This window comes from Octodon degus, unplaced genomic scaffold (genome assembly GCF_000260255.1).
Source record: "Octodon degus isolate 3935 unplaced genomic scaffold, OctDeg1.0 scaffold00087, whole genome shotgun sequence".
Classification (NCBI taxonomy): Eukaryota; Metazoa; Chordata; class Mammalia; order Rodentia; family Octodontidae; genus Octodon; species Octodon degus.
The window spans coordinates 8,966,579-8,990,615 of NW_004524663.1; the positions used below are offsets into that span (position 1 = coordinate 8,966,579).

At 34.8% G+C, this 24,037-nt stretch overlaps 1 protein-coding gene across 5 annotated transcripts in view; it reads right to left on the reverse strand.

Moving 5' to 3' along the window:
- Positions 1 to 24,037, reverse strand: part of Rfx3 (regulatory factor X3) — a 285,362-nt gene that overhangs the window by 82,869 nt on the left and 178,456 nt on the right. For all 5 annotated transcript variants that reach the window (XR_002822343.1, XM_023721954.1, XM_023721953.1 and 2 more), the window contains exon 4: positions 19,659 to 19,917. Coding sequence is in view for 4 of the 5 variants with exons in the window: in XM_023721954.1 (XP_023577722.1) it covers positions 19,659 to 19,917 (259 nt within the window). In the remaining variant the exon portion in view is untranslated. The remainder of the gene's footprint in view (positions 1 to 19,658; positions 19,918 to 24,037) is intronic.

The following is a 24,037-nucleotide window of genomic DNA, read 5'->3' on the forward strand; positions in this document are numbered from 1 at the left end:
TCAGTTTACTGTAGATCATTTAAAAAGTAAAATTTAGAGCACTGGGTGTGGTGGCATATGCCTGTCATCCCATCACTCAGGAGGTTGAGACAAGAGGATCACTGTGAGTTATAGGCCAGCCTGGACTACTATACTACACAGCACAATTCTATCTCGAACAAACAAACGAATAAATAAAACACTAAAAAATAAAATTCAGTACTGAGCAATCATTTATAAAATTCCCCAGGTAGAAACCATAAAACCCATAACCATCATAAAGTAGGCATACTGATTTACAAGATTACTGGCCTAGATAGTTAACATAATATGTATTTCATACATCTGAAAAATGTTCTTAATCTTAATAAATATAATACATCTGTAGCTTCACTCCACGAAAATGCCTGGTTAGATTACCAGGGAGTTAAAACTTAAAAGTGACTCAATTCCAAAAATTTGCAGGGTTATATTTTTTTTTAATCAAGAAAATAAATAAATAAATAACCCTCTCTCAGCATTAAACAGCCACAGTACTTGGTACTGATACAGGGAACTTTATTAAACTAGTACAGATTCATGTGATTTCATTCCATTTTAACAAAACAAAAGCTCCTTGTGCGCAAGGTGCAATATTATTTAGAACTGTGTGGGGGTTGGTATATGAAGAGAAGGCAAGAGAAAGGGAAGGAGGATAGATGGAAAGTAAAACAATGTTAGCAACAATGTTCAGAGCACAGCCTGTAATTCAGAAACTTATGACATGTGGCTTAGCTAACTAGTACAAGTGACACAAGGTAATTCACATACAAGGGACTACACACACATGCACACACAGACAGAGACACACACAGACACAGACACACAGACACACAGACACACACAGACACACACACACACACTGCCAGTGAATAAAAACACCCCAATTATACAACTGATTACTAGGAGAAAGAAAGAAGAATTATGTCTTGCTGGTACAGTTTCACATAGTATGGGGAAGCTAGCTGCTTAGTAGAGAACCAAAAAAGAATTTCTGAAATCTGGTAGGGGTAGAAGAGTAATTAGTACATAGTAGGTAGAGTAAACAAGGTAAGAGAGCATGATACATGTTTGAGGAAGAAAAAGACTCACTTGAGGTTGAGGATTCTTTTTTTTTTTGCTAGCTTAGGGCAGGGCTGGTGTGGCATGTGGTGCTATATATCGAACTGAGGTTCCCTGCACCTGCCTAAGCTTGCCTAAGAGGCGCTTTAGACCACTGAGCTATCTCGCTGGCCTGAGGTTGAGGATTCTTTAGGGAAAGGTAAATGGAGATAGACTGCAATTTCTTGGTTTGGACTTCTGATTAAATAGTATGCAGGCCATGGTTTTAAAAAAAATGAGAGAGAAAAATATCATGATTTGATAGGTGCTTATGTATCAATCTTGTTTAGGATGGGGGAGAATCTAGAAAAACAATTCAGAAGCTATAGTAATATAAGAGGGAGGTAAGAGCCTGAATAAGGTATCGATGAAAATAAAAAGGATAAATATAAATACATTTTTAATATATTCTAAAGGTAAAGAGTCTGAGCAAGCTTGGTAGTACTGTATGTGTACTTGAACACAACAGTCTACTCCATCACTATTTGATTAGAACATTTTAAATACACATATCAAAAATATTGATATAAATAGATTCTAAAATGTTTTCCTCTCCTTCAAATTTCTGCTGGAAGATCTTTATTCTAAAAATAAAGATCATTTCATTAGTGGAATTTTAACTCCATGCCAAAAGAAAAAAGAAAAAGATAAAAAATAAATTTCAACTCCAGTACAAAAGTACTATAACCACGTTTACAAGAGGTTCTGTGACAACCTGAATATCGGACTAATTTAAGGCTTCACTGAGTGTTGCTGCTTTCTCTTAGATTCTCTGACAACTTTTTTAGTAATGTCCTTTTCGCTTTTTCTACATAGTGGTAAAGAGCCAATTTTTTTTTTTTTATGACCACAAGAATCTTTTTTCCCCCAATTAAAAACTGGGCATGGCAAACAGAAAAAAAACTTTCCATTTTTTGCCTTAAATCAGTGAAGCATTACATTACAGAAGTACATTTATTTATTATTTATTAATTTTTAGAAATTCTCTGAACTAAGACACAAAGTCATCACCTTGTGCCTAAGTCACCAGCTGCCTTTCTTCTCACCCTCTCCATGATTACCTGGCGGTAGGACACTTGACGCTTAGAAGCCAGGACTGACTTACGATGGTGCTGGACCATCATCCCCTAATAAGACAAGAAGCTATGGTAACCTCTCTGAGACTGAACAGTGGAGTACTCCAACTGTGAAGAGATATTTAATCTGGAAAAATAGGCTTACGTGGTATTAAGTGAGCCCACTAGAGAGTGTGAAACTAAGAAACTGGCCGTGTAAAATGGTATGGAAGAAATAGATACACACTCTAACCACTAAGCACATACAACTGCCTTGAGAACCTGAAATATTTTGAGGAGCATAAAAGAAGACCCTTGGCAATACACTTGTAATAATTTAAAACCCTCCAGATTTACTGTCTAAAACAGGATTCCCGAGACAATAGACATCCATTCTAGCACTGGTTATCAGCCTAATCTGGGAACATGTCATCCAGTGGAGCTACAAGCCATAAACTTTTTCATAAAAAAGAAAGATTCTGTAGTATGTTTAGACAGGCTGCTGAAACGTTAGAGGAAGGGCAGGCCTGTAGGCAGGTAAATGATCACAGCTGATGACAAGTGCCCCATTTAGGAATTATATGTGGTCTCAAAGCCTCATATTATACAACAAAAGAATGCCTTGCAAAGTTTGAAAAACTGTAGTTCAGGTAATGTGGAGAACTACTCATATTTATGCCAGATTTCTGACCACACATAAGCAGTAAGACCTTTTCACAGTGTGTTATAAAAAAGGTGTTCTGCAGCATAATTAGGAAAATCAAATTTGGCTGGAGCAACTGGCTGAGAGGATGGTTTACAATGATGATTCAGTGAAACTAAGACCTCACTTGAGTTTGGATGGATACCTTCCCCTCCCCCACGCATACATCATCACCACCACCACCAAATTGTTTTTCTGTAAGGGATTTAATTTGGCTAAAGAAAGAGAGGAATTTTATGAGAATTTTATTTTATTTATCAATTTTATGAGAATTTTATTTTATTTATCAATTTTATGAGAGAATGATATTTGGCCTTGGGGTACCAAGGAGAGATGGGAGAATTAAAGTAAACATAGCTCATTCAACCAAACACTGGACTTTTAAGACAAGAACACAGAAAATCATATAAATGGGTCTTCCTCATTTGATCAAAATGATCTCCATCCTAAGCCTTAAGTGCTAGTTAGATATGGTGTAAACTGTTTCTAGTATACAAAATGGCACTTTCAAGTGCCGGCGAGATAGCTCAGCGGACTAAGTGTCTGCTTTGGTAAGTGCAGGACCAGGATTCAATCCCTGGTCCTGTATGCCATGCTAGCCCCACCCCTGGGGCATGCTGAGCAAAGGTGCCCCGGCATGGTAGTATGCCCCTGTACTTCCAGCACTGGCAAGGCTGAAAACAGGAGGATCACTGTGATTCCAAGCTGTGTAGCAAGACCCTGTACTAAATACATAAAATGAAACAGAAAGAAAGAAAGAAAGAAAGAAAGAGAGAGAGAGAGAGAGAGAGAGAGAGAGAGAGAGAGAGAGAGAAAGAAAGAAGGAAAAAAAAGCAAGCAAGCAAGCAAGCAAGCAAGCAAGAGGCATTTTCAACAACTGTGATAAAAATACACCCATACCATAACAAGAAGACTTTTGTTACCTGGAAGTAGATAAGGGGAAAAAAATGCACAGATCATGTAAGGCAGAGTATATAGTATCTAAGTATATCATAGGTAGATAGATAAGATATATAGATATAGATATATTCTAGACTATGGTAATAGGGAATCTACCAACATTTCTCTGGAATTAGCACTAAAAATTCAGAAAAAGTAAGGGAGATGCTGTGTTTCACAACTGGAAGGAAGAACTCAGTTCAGTATTGCCTCTGCAGTGTTGCAGAACCCTCTCCCAGGAGGCCCTGAGGCAGGCAGGGATGTTATTATCTCGTGAGATAAAGCAAGACAGATGTGGCTTAACACTAAGAATAAACACTCTTCTTATCACTCATATTAATGCTGTGATTGTGGAAACAAGGACAGATACACAGTCTCCAGGAACCCATGGCCAGCTTAAGGTCTGTGCTACATCAGCTAAGAGTCAGTAATCCAAAAGGGATAGCTCAGTGGCATGAGTTCCTGCCTGGCAAGCACAAGGTCCTGAGTTTGATCCCTGGTACAAACAAAGAAAGTATAAACCAAAAGGGACCTTAAAACATGCACCTATGCTCTAAGAGGATCAGAGCAGAGAAAAGAGGGTTAAAATAAAGTCTGTGTGTTCAGTGAATATCCTGTTTTTATTTTCTTTTTCCATGTTCAAAGGAGAGATCAATATTGTATTTTTTCTAAGAGTATAATTTTTAGAGAGAAAAATGTAAAAGAAAAGTATCTCTATTGTCATTCCTCATTTGTTTTTTTTTTAACTTATAATTTCCATCACCATCCACTGAATAAGAATCCTTCTAATAAGACGGTCAATTGTTTTGCACAGTCGCTAGCAGGTCTGAGTGCTCCGCTGAGTGCTGAGAGATTTAGAGGGGACTGCAATGATCTCGGAGCTGACAAGATGAAGAGAGTGCTCACTGGGAGAAAGTACAGGCTGTGAAAAACAAAGTGAAGTGAAGCTGTTTTGTGTGACTGCTTTGAACAGTGCAGTGCTAAAGCTTTAGCTCTGTCCCCTAGAAAATCTTCAGGAAAACCTGTACCACTCAAATACTTCTAGTACAATTAATTAGACTAGAGCACAGTGTTTATTTAGAAGCAGGAAGTACTGCTAAAAAAAAAAAAACTTGCATTTGAGTTACAGGGAAATACAAAGAGGTGGTAGTATTTTGTATGTTTCACATGGGACAAAAGAGATTTTCCTGGGCATGCGGCTCCTATACATATTTACTACACCTATGCTAATGGGATATCATATACATGGAAAATTACTACTCTTAATGTAAATATCAACCTATCACTCCACTATATGCTAGGAAGACAGAAGGAAAAAGAACAACTGTATCATCTTATTTACTGTCTTTATAGGTCAAGCACAAGCAGTATTCTCCTGACTCTTAAATGGCTTTTTTATCTTTTTTGAAAAGTAAAGGTCAAGAATGACTATTCAACTACCACTATAATTAAAGTCAACTTCATGTAGAAATTATTTCCATTAAGAACTGTTAAGGTGGTAGATCAAAACAGAATACTACAATGGTTTTCGATTTATACAGCCTTTTTGTATTAATTTTCATTTGTTCTTCACAAAATACCTTGTGAAATTGGAGAGGCAAGAAATACTTCCTCCTTTTTAAAGATTAGAAAACTAGGTTCTCTGAAATTAACAAGCTTTCTTGGGATTACAAAAATAATAATTATGAAATTGTAATCCAAGATTTATCATTCTAAACTCAAATTTTTTATGTATCAATATAATTTGAATATAAATCAAGTAGAAATATCTCGAATTGTTTTAATGAAACTGTCTTCTGAGGAATGGCTTATGAAACTGAAATGTGTTAAATAATTTACTGTTAATAAGATCTACTTCCAAATAGAAAAGGATTTATACATGATTTTAAACATTACTTGAAAACAATTTAAATGTGTATTCTAAGCAAACAAAAGTTTTAATTAAATTTGATCATAAACTATATAGGTTCTTCTGCTTACCACATCAGTGATTACTTTCTCAGAGAAACAACATTTCTGTTTTCTTGTGAAGGAACTATAGATTTATTAGTGGAATCACATGAAAAAGATACATACTCATAACCAGAATTTTTCTAACTCCAGGACTTCCAATTTTGTTTGTGTCTAAGATCAGGTAAGATCTAAACAATTCCACTTGGTGATGTCTCCTCATAACAAGGTATCTTGGGCTGTGGGGATAGCTCAGTGGTCTAAATGCCTGCCTGGCAAGCACAAAGACCCAAGTTCAATCCCAGGTACTGCATGCCATACAGACCCCAGGATCCTGGGTGCACCTTGCTGGCCCAAAAACTGGGCGTGGTGGCACACACCCGTAACCCCAGCTTCTGGGGTAGTGAGGCAGGAGGATCATTATGAGTCTGAGCTGCGTAAGTTTTTTTTGGGTTTTGTTTTGTTTTTTAAAGAAAGGCATCCTGTGATACCTGGGGTGCGGCATCACTCAGGTACCTGGTGAGGGCTTCCTAAAGGAGGAACTTCAGCAGCAGAATGCTTCCAATTTGCATTTAGTTTATGTGATCACTAACACAAAGGTTTATGAAACATGACTGTATATCAGTGATACTAATCATTTGGCAATTATTATAGATGCCAAGGAAACAAACAAACAAAAATGAAAAAGCAACAACAATCATGAAAAATCCCAATGGAGACTTTATATCCACTTCTCATATATAAACTGCTAATGCTTTGGCCTCTTCAATTTCCCTAAATCACTGGTTTTCAGAATATAAAGAACTGTGAGGGGTTAGAAAATCAATTGTGTGAGTCCGAACAACAATTCTAAAATATTAAACTAGCCATACAGTTATATGTACAAGATGGGAAAGGCAATGATCCTGAAAATCTTCAGAAGATTTTCGAATCTAGCAGTTAATTGGAAGGATTCTCACCCTAACTATATATACTGACACCTGTGAACTAAGCAACTGCACTGAAGATGGCAATTTGTAATAGTTGGTTCATGCTTGGAGTGCCTGTCATTCTGGTTTTCTGAATACCTGTTCCATGTTATGCCTAAGATGTTTGATATTCAGACAGATAGTGAGGTTAAGCTTAACAGCCTAGCTTGTGTGGTAATAACAATAAGCTTCTCTTCTGGAGGGCTAACAACCTAAGTTTTCAGACCAAACTTGCAATTTGTAATAGTTGGTTCACGCTTGGAGTGCCTGTCATTCTGGTTTTCTGAATATAGGCTGTTTGTCATGACATGCCAGTTGCTGCCATGCTGTCTCTCGGGTAGATAATTATTTAAAAAGGATAGGGTTGATGAATGAAGACAGGAGACAGGAAAAGGAGTGTTGTAGGACTGTCCTGCAACAATGTTGTACATGGTTAGATTTCTGGACTTACGTGTAAACATATATAATTCTTTATTCCTATTTTTTAAATATATTTTAAGTTTTTAAATTTTTTTGTCATATTCTGTAGGGACTTAAAGTTCAACATATCAATACTTGATGAAAAATACCTGTTCCACGTTATGCTTAAGATGTTTGATATTCAGACAGATAGTGAGGTTAAGCTTAACAGCCTAGCTTGTGTGGTAATAACAATAAGCTTCTCTTCTGGAGGGTTAACAACCTAAGTTTGCAGACCAAAAATTAGAGAAAAAGGAGGGCTACAAGGAAAGCCAATATTTTGGCCCTAGCCTTCCAAGGTCAATTGAGACTCAGGACATATGAGAAATTGTACTGTAACATCACGTAACTCAGTTGTGTCCCAAATTTTCTGATCAAGGAGATTACGGGGCCAAAGAGGAAAGTGATCAATGAGACAGAGTGTGCCTAAGGGGAGTCACATGGAGAGAAAATATTCTCTCAGACTTTCACAGAGAGCACATTGACCAAACAATGGCCGTGACTCATCCACATGGCTGACACTGACAAAGGATCTACAATCTGAGGTACAGGATCTCAGTAGATAAATCCTGAGGTGATTTGACTGACCTTATCAGATCCAAAAGCTACAACTCTTGTTGCATAGGTCTTGCTTTATCTTAGTCTTAACCATCCAGTAGAAAAGTATAAACACGAAGTATAAGAAGCAAAGCCGTGTTGTCATGTTGAGCTGTAGGGCACTCAGGTCAACAATTTCTGACATTGCCAGTCAAGTGGAAGCCCCAATACTATTATAGACTACTGGACTATTTTGGAATATTTTGCTGAATTCACACACCTATAATATTTAAATGATGGAACTAAATAAAAAAAGGGGATACAGATGAATGACCATTTTGTATCTGTGTATTCAAAATGGTTAGGATAGCTATATAGCTACAATCTCTTACTTCAATGAATAGAGGGATTTGTTCTAATAGTGTTTGTAAATAGGATATCATGTCTGCATCTTGTACAGCAAATAACCACTAGGAAGACAGTGTGCAATGTGTTAATTATTGAAACTGTCCTACCAATTTGATATGAAACTGTCTCAATGCTATTTGTTTCTCAATAAAATTATGGAAAAAGAAAAAAAATAGAATATTAAACTGATTAGAGTAGAAAATAATAAAAATTCATTGCATAGAGTATTATTAAAAACCACTTCATGAAACTTTGATTTCTGTCATAGGCAGGTTTGCACATGCATGAGGATAGCCATGTATTCATACAAACAATTATGTACTTGTGAACTAGCACATGAGGCCTGTGACATGGATTAAAGGTATTTTTCCTTGCTGCATAAAAAATGAGTACCCTATACTTAGCAATTAAACCAGGACTAGTTAATTCTCTTCTAGACAATGGTATCTCCTTCTAAGGAGCTATAGGATGTCTTTCAGACTCAGGAAGCCTGTATGTATTTTCTCTGATTATGATATTGATCTTTAAATTTTAAGTTCTAGTCAAATATTAATCAATACATAAATACATCAGTTCCAAAGTAATGTTTAAAAGAGGCTTAACTGTGAAAGATTCAATGACAGGCTATTATTTCATTCCTTAAAAAGTTTTAAGTGCCTAGAGAACACACCTAGTTCACCTTTTTTTTCATGCCTTCTTGAGCAGCAAAGTAGCAAAGGATAAAATCTTGATCTTTAAACATTAAAAATAAGCTTTATAGCAAACATGTTTTAGGTGTTAGAAATGCTCAATCACATGAGATCTTTCCCTTTGTGTTCAGTGGCATCTTGAGAAATCTTCAAAATTACTATGTTTTCAACCTGAAGTTTCAGTAATTTTGTATTGCAGGAAGCTATTTTGAAAATTTTTATGGAGAAAAACTGGGTTAGAAAACAATATAAATTGAATGTGTTCTGAGAATATTTGCTTAAATTGGGATAGTTGGTTGAAACCAAGATCATCTCTTTTTGGACTCTGATTAGTTTGTAGAGCCCACATTCTAAAAGTATAATAAACACATTTTTTCACTCAGGTGAAATTAATTTTGTTATAAAGACTAATAGGTGGAACTAATTTAGTTTTCTGAAGTGCCTAGCCAGTTTTTCCAAATATCATTATTACTTCTCTCTACTATGTTCTTATACTGTATTTTTTTTGGCCTACTTAAATTCTCTAGCTTATTGCATTTATTGGTTCATATTCATATGCATAGATAATTCAGTTTTAATTATAGTTTTACAGTGTGATTTTGCAAGTGGTAGGGTATTTTCCTCCTTCCCTTATTCCTCATATGTCCTTTGACAATTTTTTTATTTCTGTACTGCTCTTACAACTTTTCAGATAAAAGAAAAAAATCTATATTGAAATTATGCTGAAAATCTTTTAAGTAAATTTAGGAAGATTCATGTCGACATTGAATTTTTTTCTTCTTTTTTTAAATGTATTTGGTACAGGGTCCACTACACAGCTCGGACTTGTAGTGATCCTCCTGTTTTCAGCGTACCCAGGGCTGGGATTACAAGCATGTGCTACCAAGCCCGATCTCGGTGGCTGGCTAGGGGAACTCAGGGGTGGGCCTGGCTGTGGAGCCTGAGATCAAATCCCTGTCCCTGCACTTGCCTAAGCACATGATTAGTCTGCTGAGCTATTTTGCTGGCCCTTACACTGAAATTTCTTACCTAAGGATATGCCTTTCCAATTATTCAATTTCCTTTTATGTCCCTCAAGAACACTTAAAAAGTTCTACTTAGGATATCTGGCTCAAATATATAATATATATCCAGATCATATAAATATTTTTTATTAGAAGGCATTTTTAAGTTTTCAAGCAGCTAATGATTTCATTGTATTATTTCACTGTACTTCTACTTTACTCTTTTGTACAGAGTCTGCTTATTAAATTCTCTTATTATGCTTTCTTCTAATACTGTCTTTATCAGAAAAACAATCACATCACCTACAAGTTCTGATCTCTTCATGTCCTTCTATATTCAATTTCCTTTTGTTCTTGCCTAACTACATTTTTCCTGTATTTTGAAAGTACAATTTAAAAATCATATATTCCTTTTTATAAGAGAGACAGGAAAGTCATTAAAATTTATACCAAGTACACATAAATGAATATATAAAATTATTTGTAACAATCTATAGATGCATTACAAAATTCCTAGCCTATGAAATTTAATGCCAACAGTAGTTATAATCAAATTCTACAACTAGACTTTAAATGAAAGCAGTGAATTTGTGGTCAATAACACAACTGTATTTATGTATGTTGAGAAAGTGGCAATCCCATCACATGACATGAAGGGTGAATTTATAATCATGGGGTCATAGAAATTTCTTATTAGAAAAATGATAATTGATCATAGAAATAGCATATTTTTTACCCCTTAAGTTAACCAGTACAAGGGATAGTATTAAAACTTTCTAGGTCTAACACAGACTCATGTTACTCAAAGACAACAGTGTATTTGAACTTGCCACCAATACATTTTGCATTTTATCTGACTACCTGATCTCTATGAACAAAGTACTAGTGATTTTTCCTCTTCAAAATCTGTAGTAGGTTCAAACTAAAAGATTAATTAGAAATTTACCTTTTAACTATCAGAAAAAGGAAGCAAATGCTATATAGGAGATACCTAAGGCATTATTTACCTCCATACTTAAATATAATCTACATACATAATTAAACATCTCTAACCTAAATTGTATATGAAATAAAATCCAGTCATTTCTGGAAAATTATAATACAGTGTGTTCTGAAATGCTGTTTCTATATACAACAGCTAAAACTTAAATAATACATTATTATATTTTGCTTTAAAAATTGAAAGGAATTCACTTGCCGCAGTCAGGAGAGAATGGAGGCCCTGCTGTTCTGTTTGTCCTAACCTTCTAGCTTATTAAGACCTCTGAGAGTGGAATGTCTTATAGTCTTAACCATAAAATTACTGCCCCTACATCCTTATCAGCTTAAGCCTGCAGCAGTGTGGACCTGACTGACAGCTGAGTGGAATTTAGATGACGTGATTGAGACTTCCAGTCACTCAAAGTCCCATTCTATTAAATGCTTTGAGAATAAGGTCACAGACACATCAGTCAATTCAGGCAACAGCTCAGGAAGCGGAAGACCCACGGTAGTCTGTCTGAAAAGTTTTATTTTAAGGTTCATGCTGGCCTAGGACATAGGAAAACAGAAAATGCTAAGATCATAATGGAGATTCATGCTTGTGTTTAAGTACTTAAGTGGAGAAAGATTTTTTTCTTTTATTAATCATTAAGCTAATTGGAAGACTAAATTATTTTTATAAAATAAAAACTCATCTATGCATAATTTATATACACTATTAATTTATAATTTTTCTTCTAAGTTTACTCTTCCATATGATAAACAAGTTTTCATCTCAAGTCACTACATGGCTTTTCTGTTCTATATTGTCATAACCAATGATCCAACATCATTTTAACATTTTTTTCATTTTGTAAGATAGACAATTCAGCTACTCTTAACATATCGTTTTTCATAAATATGAGGACGTCCTCCATGTACTGACATGAAAAAAGATCTCTGACATACAGTGTGAGTTGAAAAAAAGCAAGATAATATTTTTGTTAGTGCTATGTGAAAAAAAATATATTCTGCTGTATATTCATAGAATATTTCTAGACTAATACTTAAAAGAATTTGGTAACAGTGGTTGCTTCTAAGGAAGAGAATTCAGGAATAAGAGGAGGGGAAATGCATTATGTACTTGTACCTTTTGAATACATATACTTAAAGTGTGTGAGTATAATTAATTATATAAGTATAATTAATTCAAATAATGAAAGAAACAGAAAATTTAAAATAAACAGCAACACCAGCAAAGGAATAAACAGAATTATTTTCTGGGAGCTAAACATACTCATCTTCTTAGGAAAATCATTCCTTCTTACCAAAATTATAAACATATATACCCCAGGCTAAAGAAATAAGACCATGTAGTTTTTAAATGGATTCTTCACATCCTATAAATTATGTAAGTCTAGCTAAACTTTATAGCAGCAGATGGGCATCCAAATTTTCCTACACATAATTAAATTACAATGTGCTACATTAATAAAAAAAGATGGATAGTATTAATATCAACATGTATTTTCTCAGTAATTCTTGGTGGGACCTAGTTTTAGCAAAAACTGCTAAATATATATAATTACTAAATGTAGATATACAGCGCTCTTAAAATTAATTTTCATATCATATTCTTAAAATGTATAATGTCAACTTAGCTATCAAGTAGTAAAAATTTCATAAATAACTATTTGGCTATATGTATATAAACAACACATGCCTATCACCATGCACAAAACTATAGTTAAAATAAATTAAAGATCTAAATATTAAAAGTGAAACACTAAATCTTCTGCAAGAGAAAGTAGGTAGAAATCTTAAGGACTTAAGGGTATATAGAGAGTTCATGAACAAAAACTGCATGGGTAATACTTCAAAGAATCAACAATTGGGATCGCATCTTTTTGAACAGTTTCTGTACATCAAAAGAAATACTAACAGAGTAAAAAGAAAACTCATGAGTTGGGAAAAAATTATAATGGAATGTCCTTCAGACAAAGGACCCCTAACTAGAACATATAAAGAATCTAAAATATCAGGCCTCCAAAATTCAAAGACCCAATCCAAATATGGGGATCTGAAATGAATATACACCTCACAAATGAAGAGATACAAATGGAAAATAAATATTTGAAAAAATGTTCAACATCACTGGTCATACAAGAGATGCAAATTAAAACAATACTGAGATACCATCTTATGCCAGAAAGAATGGCTATCTATCATCAAGAAGTCAACCAACAACAAATGCTAGAGAGGCTTTGAGGAAAAGGAACACTTCTCCACTGTTAGTAGGAATGCAGGCTGGTACAATCATTATAGAAATCAGTAAGGAGATTATTCAAAAAGCTAGGATTAGAAGTTCCATTTTTCCAAAAAAACTGAAATCATCATACCACAGTACTACATGTGTGCCCATGTTTATAGCAGCACAATTTGTCATAGCTAAATCTTGGAAATAATCCAAATGCTCATCAACTGAGAAATGGATAACAAAAATATGGTATTTTTTACACAATGGAGTATTATTCAGCTATAAAAAGTATAAATTCAAGGCTTTTGTAAAAAATTGGATGCAACTAGAGATTATATTGGTAAATGAAATAAATCAGATCCACATGTGCAAACATCATGTTGTATCACTAGTACAAGACCTGAAAGAGTAATTAAAATTAGAAAACTACAATAGATGCTGTGAAAGAGAAAGAATTTGTTCAACAGAAGGGAAACACTGGGATGAGGAAAAGGACAAAAGAAAGAAAGGAAAAAGATTTATTTAGGTATATATGCAGGATAGTTTGGATAACTGTACTGCTGATATTTGCTAACCTTTTCAAAGGAGCAATTAGTGCTTAATTGTTTTTCTTTTATTTATTTATTTTTTTGGCCGAACTGGGGATTGAACTCAGGCCCTTCTTATTCTACTGAGCCATCTCCCCAGCCCCTTTTCTCTTTTCATTATTTTGAATTTCTTATAACTTCTTTGTTACTGTTTTTTTTTAAAACCAGTATTGCAAGTTTATACCTGGTAACCTGAACAACTATTTTGAAGACAACATGATGCAACACCACAACCATTGTTGAATTCCTGTTACTTTGTCCGGTGAAAATTTGTAACATTTCTAATGCTGCTTTTTTCAAGAACCACTTCATGTCCTTTAAAAAATAACAATAAAAAAGGATAAGCAGTGCTCACAGGAGGACTACATAAAGCTTCATAAAGCCTACTGCTAAGTGTCTACAGTCTGGTACAAGGATGTGGTGATAAGCACAGAAGAAGTCACTAACCGCATCTGTAATTTTTTTTTTATGTTTCAAATGTAAAATGTGTTTAGCTTCCAAAATTCTGAACTTCTTTAAATGATGTGATGATGTAGGAAAAGAATTAAAACTGTATTAGCATTTCAAATAAGCAAAAATACACATAGGGAAACATTAATGGTCATATAGTTAGAAGGAAGCTGTATGAGTTCAGAGTTCTCATTATAGCCAACTTATTCACTATAATGTCCATGCGTTGCCAGAAAAAAAAAGCAAGAAATAGACCTCTACCATTCATTTAACGAAGCTTAACAAATTTATTCAAGTTGCAACTTAGTTGAACTCATACTCACTAATGATTCAACAAAAATGTTAAATAATCTTTCTAAAAATTCTTAAACTATCAGCAGAAAATGCCCTTTCATATGTGTATTTGTATAAGCAAAAATATTACACAAATTATAAATTTATAAACACATGGCTCTCATTGACCAAATAAAATAAAGTACAATAAGTAAAAGAAGCAATAGTACACTGGCTACCTGAATATTGCTAATTTGTACAGTAATAGACCATCATATAAACTTTAACTTATCATTATAATCTTTTTAGAAACGATATTCTAAGTACCTTGAAAACTGAAAATGCAATGCAGAAGCCAAAAATGAAGTATCTTTCTGAAAAATAAATTTTCACTTAAAGTTATGTAACTAAAGTAAGTCATAAATCAAAATTATGTGAATGATTAAGAGATATTACGTAGAAATAATTCTAAGTTACTTATTAAATATTTCAAGTGCTAATCTTTTGTTTTTTCCTATTAACACCTCTTATTTCAAATCATAAGCTTTCTTCATTAGCATAAACTGAAAATCTATTTGTACATTAAAGGAAACTTTTCTTTCTTGTTTTCTTTCTTCCCTACCCCCCTACCCCAGTACTGGGGATTGAACTCAGGACCCTGGACTGGCCAGGCAGGCGCTTATTCTACTGAGCTACTTCCCTGGCCCCCAAAGCATACTTTTCTTTGTGGCAGAAAATTATTCCTAGAATTTTTAAATGACAGTATTTCTGTACAGAAACAAGTCAAGCATAAAAGGGAGTCAATAAACTTTTTGAGAACTGTAGCAAAACTCTTTGCTAGGCAAAAGTTGAACAAAGATAGTGAGTTGCTATTTCGAAGTATCCAAGTCCACTAGTTTCACAATGACTGAACGAATTGATGATCTATTCCACTTATTTCTGTGCCCTGAAGAAATAGTCCCAGTTGAGGGAACCCCTTAGAAGGGAACGCCTTCTGATACTGAAAGCAATGAATGATAAAATATTTTATTTAACAGTAAATATCTGCCTTTGTGCTTTAAACTATCTCTGCATTAGGCATAATAACAGTGTAAATGCTTGGTAAATAGTTACTGTATCATTTAGGGAAGATATCAAGAAAGAGACACCTATGTATGTTCAAGACAGATGAGATTTTACTGCTATCTCAGCTTAATTGAATCAATCAATATGAAACTGTGGGTAGAGAAGGCTGACTGTACTGTTTGCTGTCACAAATTTTGGCTATAATATAGGCTACTCCTACATGATCAGCTGTATTGGCCATGCTACAGATTATAGGCTGAACAACAGAGAACAGGCAAAAACACTGAACTTACATGACATAGTTTGGCTCAATGTTTAGAAAAAAAAAGACTTGAGTCTTGACCAACAAGTTGCCAAAATCGTGTGCATATGTATTTTATGGTTCTATAGTGAATGAAAAAGACATAGTATCAAGAGAATTCCTTTTAATGACCTAGAACTTATTAAAGAAAAATTATTAGGAGTTAAAACAACTAAAAACCTACAGATTTCCTAACATTTGAAAACAAAAGGATGGTAGAAAATATTCAGTAAGTTTATAGTACTTAAATCTTATTAACTTTAGTAAAATGTAAAACTATAAACTAATCATCACAAACTCACTGTAAGTCAAGCCAGTACAAATCTTTAGTACCACCAAAAGGGAACTCTAAATCAAACAGACGTCCTGATAACTAAATGCAAGGTAATACAATGGACAGTGGTAGAGGTAAGTGTGTACCACCAAACAGGTGTGAGAAGAGTACTTTATGATTTTTCCATAAAAACATCTTTCTTTTTTAGTGTCTTATTTCTTTGGTTCAAAAGGAAATATATGGTTGTGTTTTTTTTGTTTGCTTGTTTGTTGTTTTGTTTTGTTTTGTTTTGTTTTGGTACCAGGGATCAAACTCAGGCCCTTGCCACTGAGCTATCTCCCTGGCCTAAAAAGTAACCCCTCCCCCACTCAGCGTGCACTAGGGGCAGGGTGGTATGGCATGTGGTACTGGAGATCATGCCCTGTGTTTTGCCTAAGCTTGCCTAGGCAGGCTCTTTAGACCACTGAGCTATTTCACTGGCCCCCGAAATATTCTTGAAGAAAGAAAATGCTGCAGCTATTTTACATCTTTCAGCTTTAATAAAACAAACCTCAAATATGGATCTTTTAAGGGAAAATTGATACATGTAACTGATATGAGTTGCTATTTTCAAGTATTCCCAGTTACTATAATTCAATTATTTTATATATTTTAGTTTACCAATGAATATAAAAAAAAACCACACATCAATTTCTTTACTGGATAACTTAAAGAGTAATGCTATATTTCATACATGATACAGAAATCCAAAGGGAATCCCTTACTCCCCTAAAAAAACCCTAAAATATATACTTTTAGTGCTTACAACTATAATAACCATAATAAAACCTAAATCCAGTTGCTAGGATGTTTAATAGGTGGTGAAAAATTAACGTTAAGGCAAGTGAGAATGGCTTGAGAAGGTGCGGAAGAGGAGATGGCTTGGAAGGATGATATGCATTATGGCTTGTGTCTAGAAGGCTCCTCAAAGCTTCACGCGGTCACAGCTGGGGCTTTATCACAGGTGCTAGATCTAGAGTACGGGACCCTCGAACTTAAACCTAAATTCAAGGGCACTAGGATTAATGATTGACTGCTACCCACCCTAAGTAGCCTTAATAAGATAAGTGGGGTAGAAAGACATTGTTAAGGCCTCTTCTTTGTTGCTTCTGCTACCTTCTCTGTGCCATGAATGATTTCTTCTCTGTGATTCTTGTCTGCCATCTACCTTGCATTGGAGCCAGGTGATTATGGACTGAAACCTCTACAAACTTTAAGCTGAAATATACCTTTGCTCCTTTAACTTTCAGTGTTGGGTAATTCGTCTCAGTCACAGAAAAACTATCTAAGACAGGATGGCAAACGAAAGTGGGGAAAAAAACACCTTTCCTGATTTTTCATTTTCCTAGCCTTAGGAAATAAAAATTCCAAGTATTTTCCTTTTCACTAAAAATGACTTTCCAGGTGGCCTTTATTATCAATGTTCTAATATACTGGCATCTTTTTTCTATCTCTTTTCTTTTTTAGATAAAGAAACAATTGTATTTTGTTTTGATTTCTTTTGTTTTGTTTGTGGTATCAGGGTTGAACTCAGGAATTTGCGCTTGCCAGGTGCTTATTCTACTAGGCTATCTCCCCAGCCCGAAACAGTTATTCTTGTATCTAGGTTATTTTAAAATTATTTTATAACTATGACTTTTATTTTTCTATTTTTTAAATTTTATTTATTTATCAGAAACAAGGTCCGTCTTCCTACGCAGTTCAGACCCTTAGTGACCTTCCTGTCTTAGCCTTCCAGCACTGGGATTACAGGCGTACACCACAGCGCCTGGTTTGGGAGCTGGTACAGTGCCCCTGGGTTCTGGGGCGAGAACAGCATGCAGTCCTGGGGATAGAACTCCAGTCTTTGTGCTTGCCAGGCAGGTGCTTAGACTGCTCTCTCCCCAACCCCAACAACAATGACTTTAAAGACAAGAGAAAAGAAGGAAATCACTTACTCTAATTAATCTTTTATTTTATTAATAGGTGATCTGAGATCTAGAGAAGTCAATTCTCCTTAGTTTCTCATTTATATAGACATGTTTATATGACTAAAAGACTTAGAAATATTATTTTTGATATCATTAAAAACAGGAGATAAGTACACAGAAGAATCCTTGAAAAACATAAAGAAATTACAAAAAGAAACATTCTATTCAGAACAGTTACCAGTTCCAATGTTAGTAAAAAATGATAAAATAAAAATAAAGCCTTTAAAAATGAGTGACAGAAAAGGCATTAAATGATGAAAATATAAACACAGGTAATCAGTACAAATATTCAAAGTACTTACCACATGCATATAGTATCTTGAGGAAAACACATTGAAATGATAACTATAAACTTCTCACATGTTCTCCCAAATTTATCTCTACTCAATTTTATGGGAAGAAAGAGTACATTTCCTTCACTCAGATGCTCAACACATTTGCATACGAAACATGCAGAAAATCAACCACTGCAATTTTGGCTGAAGTGATCAGTTTTCTCTACAGGCTTAGCTGAGGGAAGTTTGGTTTACAGACTTTGATGATACCAAATTCCATGCAACTCTCTATGGCTATTGCTGATATCATTTCAACACATTATGATATTTTATGTGAAAATAAATAAAACATTTAAAATTTTAAAAACTCATATATGTAGATATATCCCTAGTATGTTATTTGCCCATTAGTATAGTCAGAGTTGGTACACATTTTTTTTTTAATGTATGAATCACCTGTATTAGTGATTCTCAAAGTGTCTCTCTGGTGTAATGTAACATGGCTTTCATATAGAATAGGGGTAAATTTATTTTTTATTTTATTATCTAAGTACCGATTTCAATACATACTTAAAAACAATTACATGTGGTTTTTCTGTTACAAGTGAGTTGGTTTAAAAGATGCTAAGTGAATAATAATGCAAGTGCATGTGAATATAGAAAAACCTACATGACTAAAGTTTAGAAAACAGTGCTTTACATAATACAAGTTCTCTGCTGATGACAGAAATACTACTCCTAAAAGATGTGAACATTCCAAATAAACTACATATTATTCTGTTTTACTGACTGCCTTTTACAAAGTAAGCTAAATACAAAAATAAGTTCTTTCAGTAGAAATTTAAAGTATTTTAATGAATAATTCTATTAAAATCAGCAACTTGTGTTAATTATTGAAAGTGTCCTACCAATTTGATTTGACACTGTCTCATTGCTATTTGTTTCTCAATAAAATTATGGAAAAAATAAATAAATGTAAAGAAATGTTTAAGTACTTTTACAGATTAACTTGAACTATTCTTAGAGTGCTTTTCCTTTTGTATAATTTTCTGAAACTCTTATTAGCTGCACCTAGAATTAATGCTTATACTGTTCTTTGATTCCTGTTTCATGGGTGAGAGGAAGGTAGAAAAAAATAAATAAAATAAAATCAGCAACATTGTGAGTAAAACTCACCTAACTGCCCATTACTGATGAAAACTTCTCAGGAACATTCGGTATAGTACCATGTATGTTACATTCTGAATGCTGACACAATACTAACACTGCTTAACATGCTCTGCACCAGTCTCATCTCTGTAGTTCTTTTCCTTTCACAGAGGAAAAATGTACAATAGAAGAACTAAACTCAGAAAATAAAATTGCAAAATACTTACTGTTGCTGGGGAGGCTCGAGTGGTGTGTGTCACTGAGTGACCAGAATTTTCCATTGAATTGCCAATCAGATAGGTTCCTCCAGAGCTGCTGATAAGCTGTCCTCCGGTGACGCCCATTTGAATGCCACCAGTGCCCACCATACTGTGGGAGGAGACCACGGTAGTCACCTGTGCGGAACTCCCTTGAGTATCAAAATAATTCCCTCCAGTGTTTTGGCTGTACATCTGCGTTTCTGTGTAAGGATAAGTTGTTGTTCGGCTTTAGAAGAAAAAAAAAAGGAGAGAAATTCACTATCTTTATTCAGATCATCTGATAAATTTTTTTCAATATAAACATATTTAAAATATATCATTTAGGTTGGCCTTGGGAATATGGCAAATGTTGCATTTTGTTCTCAAACTTCATTCTCTGAAACAGTCAAATTTACTTTCTAAGTTAAAGGAATGTTCTTTTCATCGGTACATCCACTCATTTCCGTGCTTTAGGGCTGCTGCCCTCTACTGACGAGTACCTCTCGCACAGAAATAAGCTCAGGGCACTTCCCTCAAAGAATCTTGCTGAGCAACTTCTTCGCTTCCTTCTACAACCTGCAAATTCAACTTTTACACAAGCTGGAATCTGCAAAAACGGGCCTGAAAAGCAGCTGCTTCATTTTCAGGTGACTCACAGTCAGCCTCTGTGGAACTTTTACTCCAGAAGGATGTTGAACTAGAACAGTTTATCTATCTGTGGCCCCAAATCGCTCTCTAGTTTCCCCTCTACTTTCACACTCAAGCTTCTCCTTTACAATATGACTACGTGCCTCTTCTCCCTTTCAGCTTCCCACCAATGAGGTCCACCTTCTGGCCCGAGCCTTTCACTGAAACTGTTTTTAATAAGGTTACTTGTGGCCAAATCTAAATACCAAGCTAAAAGGTTACTGTCAGCCCTCATCTTTTTTAACCTCTCTGCAGAATGACATTGTTGACCATTCTATGCTGCCCTTTCCCTCCTTCTGTTCTGATTAAGCATATGATTTTGTTTTTTTTTTTATTTTCAATTGGCTATAATTTATATTAAGATAGTTTGAAATTTTTTTTTAAAAAACACAAGAAGTTAAGCATATAAAAATACAAAACATATATAGTAAGGTTTTTAAACACATTTGTACCTTAGAAATTCAAATACCAAATTAAAAGGGCTGGCCAGATTAGCTCAGTGAATTGAAGTGCCTGCTTAGGCAGACACAGGGGTTGGGGGTTCAATCCCCAGTCTGCTGTGCCGGCCCTACCCCCGGGACGCACTGAGGTAGCAGTTGAGACTGGGTGTGGTGGCACACACCTGTAATCGCAAATACTTGGGAAGCTGAAAACAGGACTATCAATACAAGTCTGATCTATGTAGTAAGACCCTGTATACCCTGTATACCCTGCAGACCTTATACTAAATACAAAAAAAAAATTAAAATTCTATTTCATGCTATTCTCATTAACTCCACATTCTAGAAGTAGCCACTCTCGGCACTTTGGTGTATGTTTCCAGCTATTTCTTCTTCTTATATTAAGACCTCTGTCTCTTAACCATTTGGGTCCCTTAGCTTCTGTGGTATTTCATTTCCACATGTTACATTTGTACCATTCTCAGGAATCTTTTTCTGGTCTCCGTTTTCTTGGCACTTTCTAATTGTATTTTCTGAGCATTTCTCTTTCCCCTTTATTTTAATTTAAATTACAGACCTTTACCAAAATACTTAGTAATCATAAAGGATGACATCTCGGCAAACTTTACTTTCAAGTTACACTTTCAGAAATTTAAAAATGGGTTTCTGATTAACTCTGTTTGGAAAACCCATGATATTAAGGTGGCTCTCTCTATAAAATCCACTGTGAGATGTTACTTCTTGTCTTACTCGTTCTCCCTCTAAACTCTCCACTCAGCAGAACCGCACCGCTATCTTCAGTGTTTGAAATAATGCTGCTTCCACACTCATTCAGAATGACATGAGTCACCAAATCCTGTCAATGTTGTCTTTTAAATAAAATTCAAAATTCTCCAATTTTCTGTTTCTTTCTCACGCTTGCTGCCTTAATTCATAATGGTCCCTATTATAACTGCCTTCTAATTGGTTTTCCCCCTCCAGACAGGCTCTCTTTCAACCTATCTCCAACTCTGCTGCCAGAGGAATTTTCTAGAATGCCAATGTGAAAAGAAAATGTTGCTTAAAAATCCTCCCATGATTCTCTCTTGCCTTCAAATTTTCCTTTCCCTTCAGAGAAAGTTCACAACCTTTACTAGCTCCATAGGAGCATCAGGGCTGGTGCTTATACAGCCTCAGTTGTTACTAGCTATGTTCTCAAGTGTTTTCTTCCTTAGTACCACTTGACCATTCTGCTCATCTACTCAATGCGGAGTTTTTCTCTTACCACTGCTTGGCTACACATGACTTCCTCTGCACTGAAGATCACATTTTACTTCCAACTCCCTTCTTTTGTGATAATCATCCTTAAACTCTCAGTTTAAATTCCTTATCTCAGAATTATTTTCTGAACTCTTTACCTTCTATAGCCTCTCCTTATAGGGTTATTATATTTTGTTCCCTGTACTTTCCTAACACACTTTGCATCCCTGAAATTTCTACATTTTCATGTGAAATCATGTTTTATTCCCATCTGTAATCTCAACACAATCTATTTGCTGATACATACTAAGCATACTAAATTAAAATATGATTCCATTTAAAGTATACTGGACATAGTAGCCAATGCTATAAAATTCTTTAACATAAATCCTTTGTTAACCCATGGGAAACTGTTCTAAATTTTCCAACATGTTTCTACATAATTGAACTCATTATAACATTTGTGATCTATAATATAAATTTTATTAATATATTTGTGATCACAAAATATTCCAAACTAGGTAAAATGACTCCTTTTGAGGTATAAATTTCAGTTTGTGGTGCTGACAGAAACAATTCCACAGAGAGCATTCTTTTAACAGATGGAAAATACTACTTAAATATATAAAAAATTCTCGTTCATCATTACTACATTTCTCACCTGTAAATCTCATTTTGTAAAATGAAAGCTACACTGATTATAAATTTAGAATAAAAAAGTTAAGTCATTATAATTTATGTAAAATGACTATGACCATAGCCCCATTTACTTGTGGTTAAAGTAATACAATATGGTATTAGTATTTAACAACAGTCAAATAAATCCTACCTATAGAACAATAATTACTTTGAAAAATGCAGGATATGATGCTGGCTTTCACTATAATTGCCCAAGCATTTAAGTATATCCTCTAGTAGTAAGTAAATCTGACAAATAAAAGTATGATAATAGCTCATGTTTACTGCTCATTTACTAAGTAACTCATTTAAACTTCCTGATGACTCTTTCAGGTAGCTATTGTTGTAATTTCTATTTCACGTACAAGCTAAAAGAACTGAAGTTTGGATAGCTTAAGAAGCTTTGTGAAAAATACATTGCTGAGGAATCATGATCTTAGAACCTAAGTTTAGAATCATACTCTCCACTGTTATATGACCTAAGAGTTATGTAAATGATCTACATGAATAACTACTTAAGTCTAATCCTAGCAGGTAACAGAGGGGCCGAATCAACTGTCTGTTGCTATTTGGAATTTCCTCGCACCTCAGCTCACTGTTTACTCTCACATTACTGTCTCCCTTAACCAGAAAGGATCTGCTGAGGACATACTTTCAGTGGTAAAGAAGGACAGTTGGAAAAGGCAGGTCATTTAGAGGACACTGCATTTACTATGAGAAAACTTAACCATACATATTACTACTAAATCATAAAGAAACATACTAGGGATTTAAATTACTTCATGTTTCAAGGAGGCTCAATCTATATAAATTCTTAACAGGAATAAGTCAGAGAAGAAGTGTTAATGAAACTGGAGAGATCAGAGCCTCCAACTCTGATGGATAGCATGTACAAAGTAAGTTGTGTGAGTTACCCTCTGATCCAACAATTCCACTTGTCCAAGGAGACACATGGCCACCCAAGAACAGTATAAAAGCATTCATAGAAGTGTTACTCATAATGGCCAAACTAGGGAATATGCTAAGTGTCCATAAATAGATGAAGGAGCAGATGCCAGGTGGAACAGCCTCTCAATGGATAATGGAGTTGCCTGCCACTGAGGAGTGAAGTTCTCACATGTGCTACTGTGTGGATGAGTCGCAAAGTCATCATACTAGCTAACAGATGCCAGTCACACACGGCCACATACGCTATTTATATGAACAGATGGGAAACAGGAAATAGCCCATAGCTGCCTGGGGTTAAGACAGATAAGTTGAGAGTGGAAGCTAAAGGGTATGAGCTTTCTTTCAGGGTGGTGAAATACATCAGAGATATAAAAT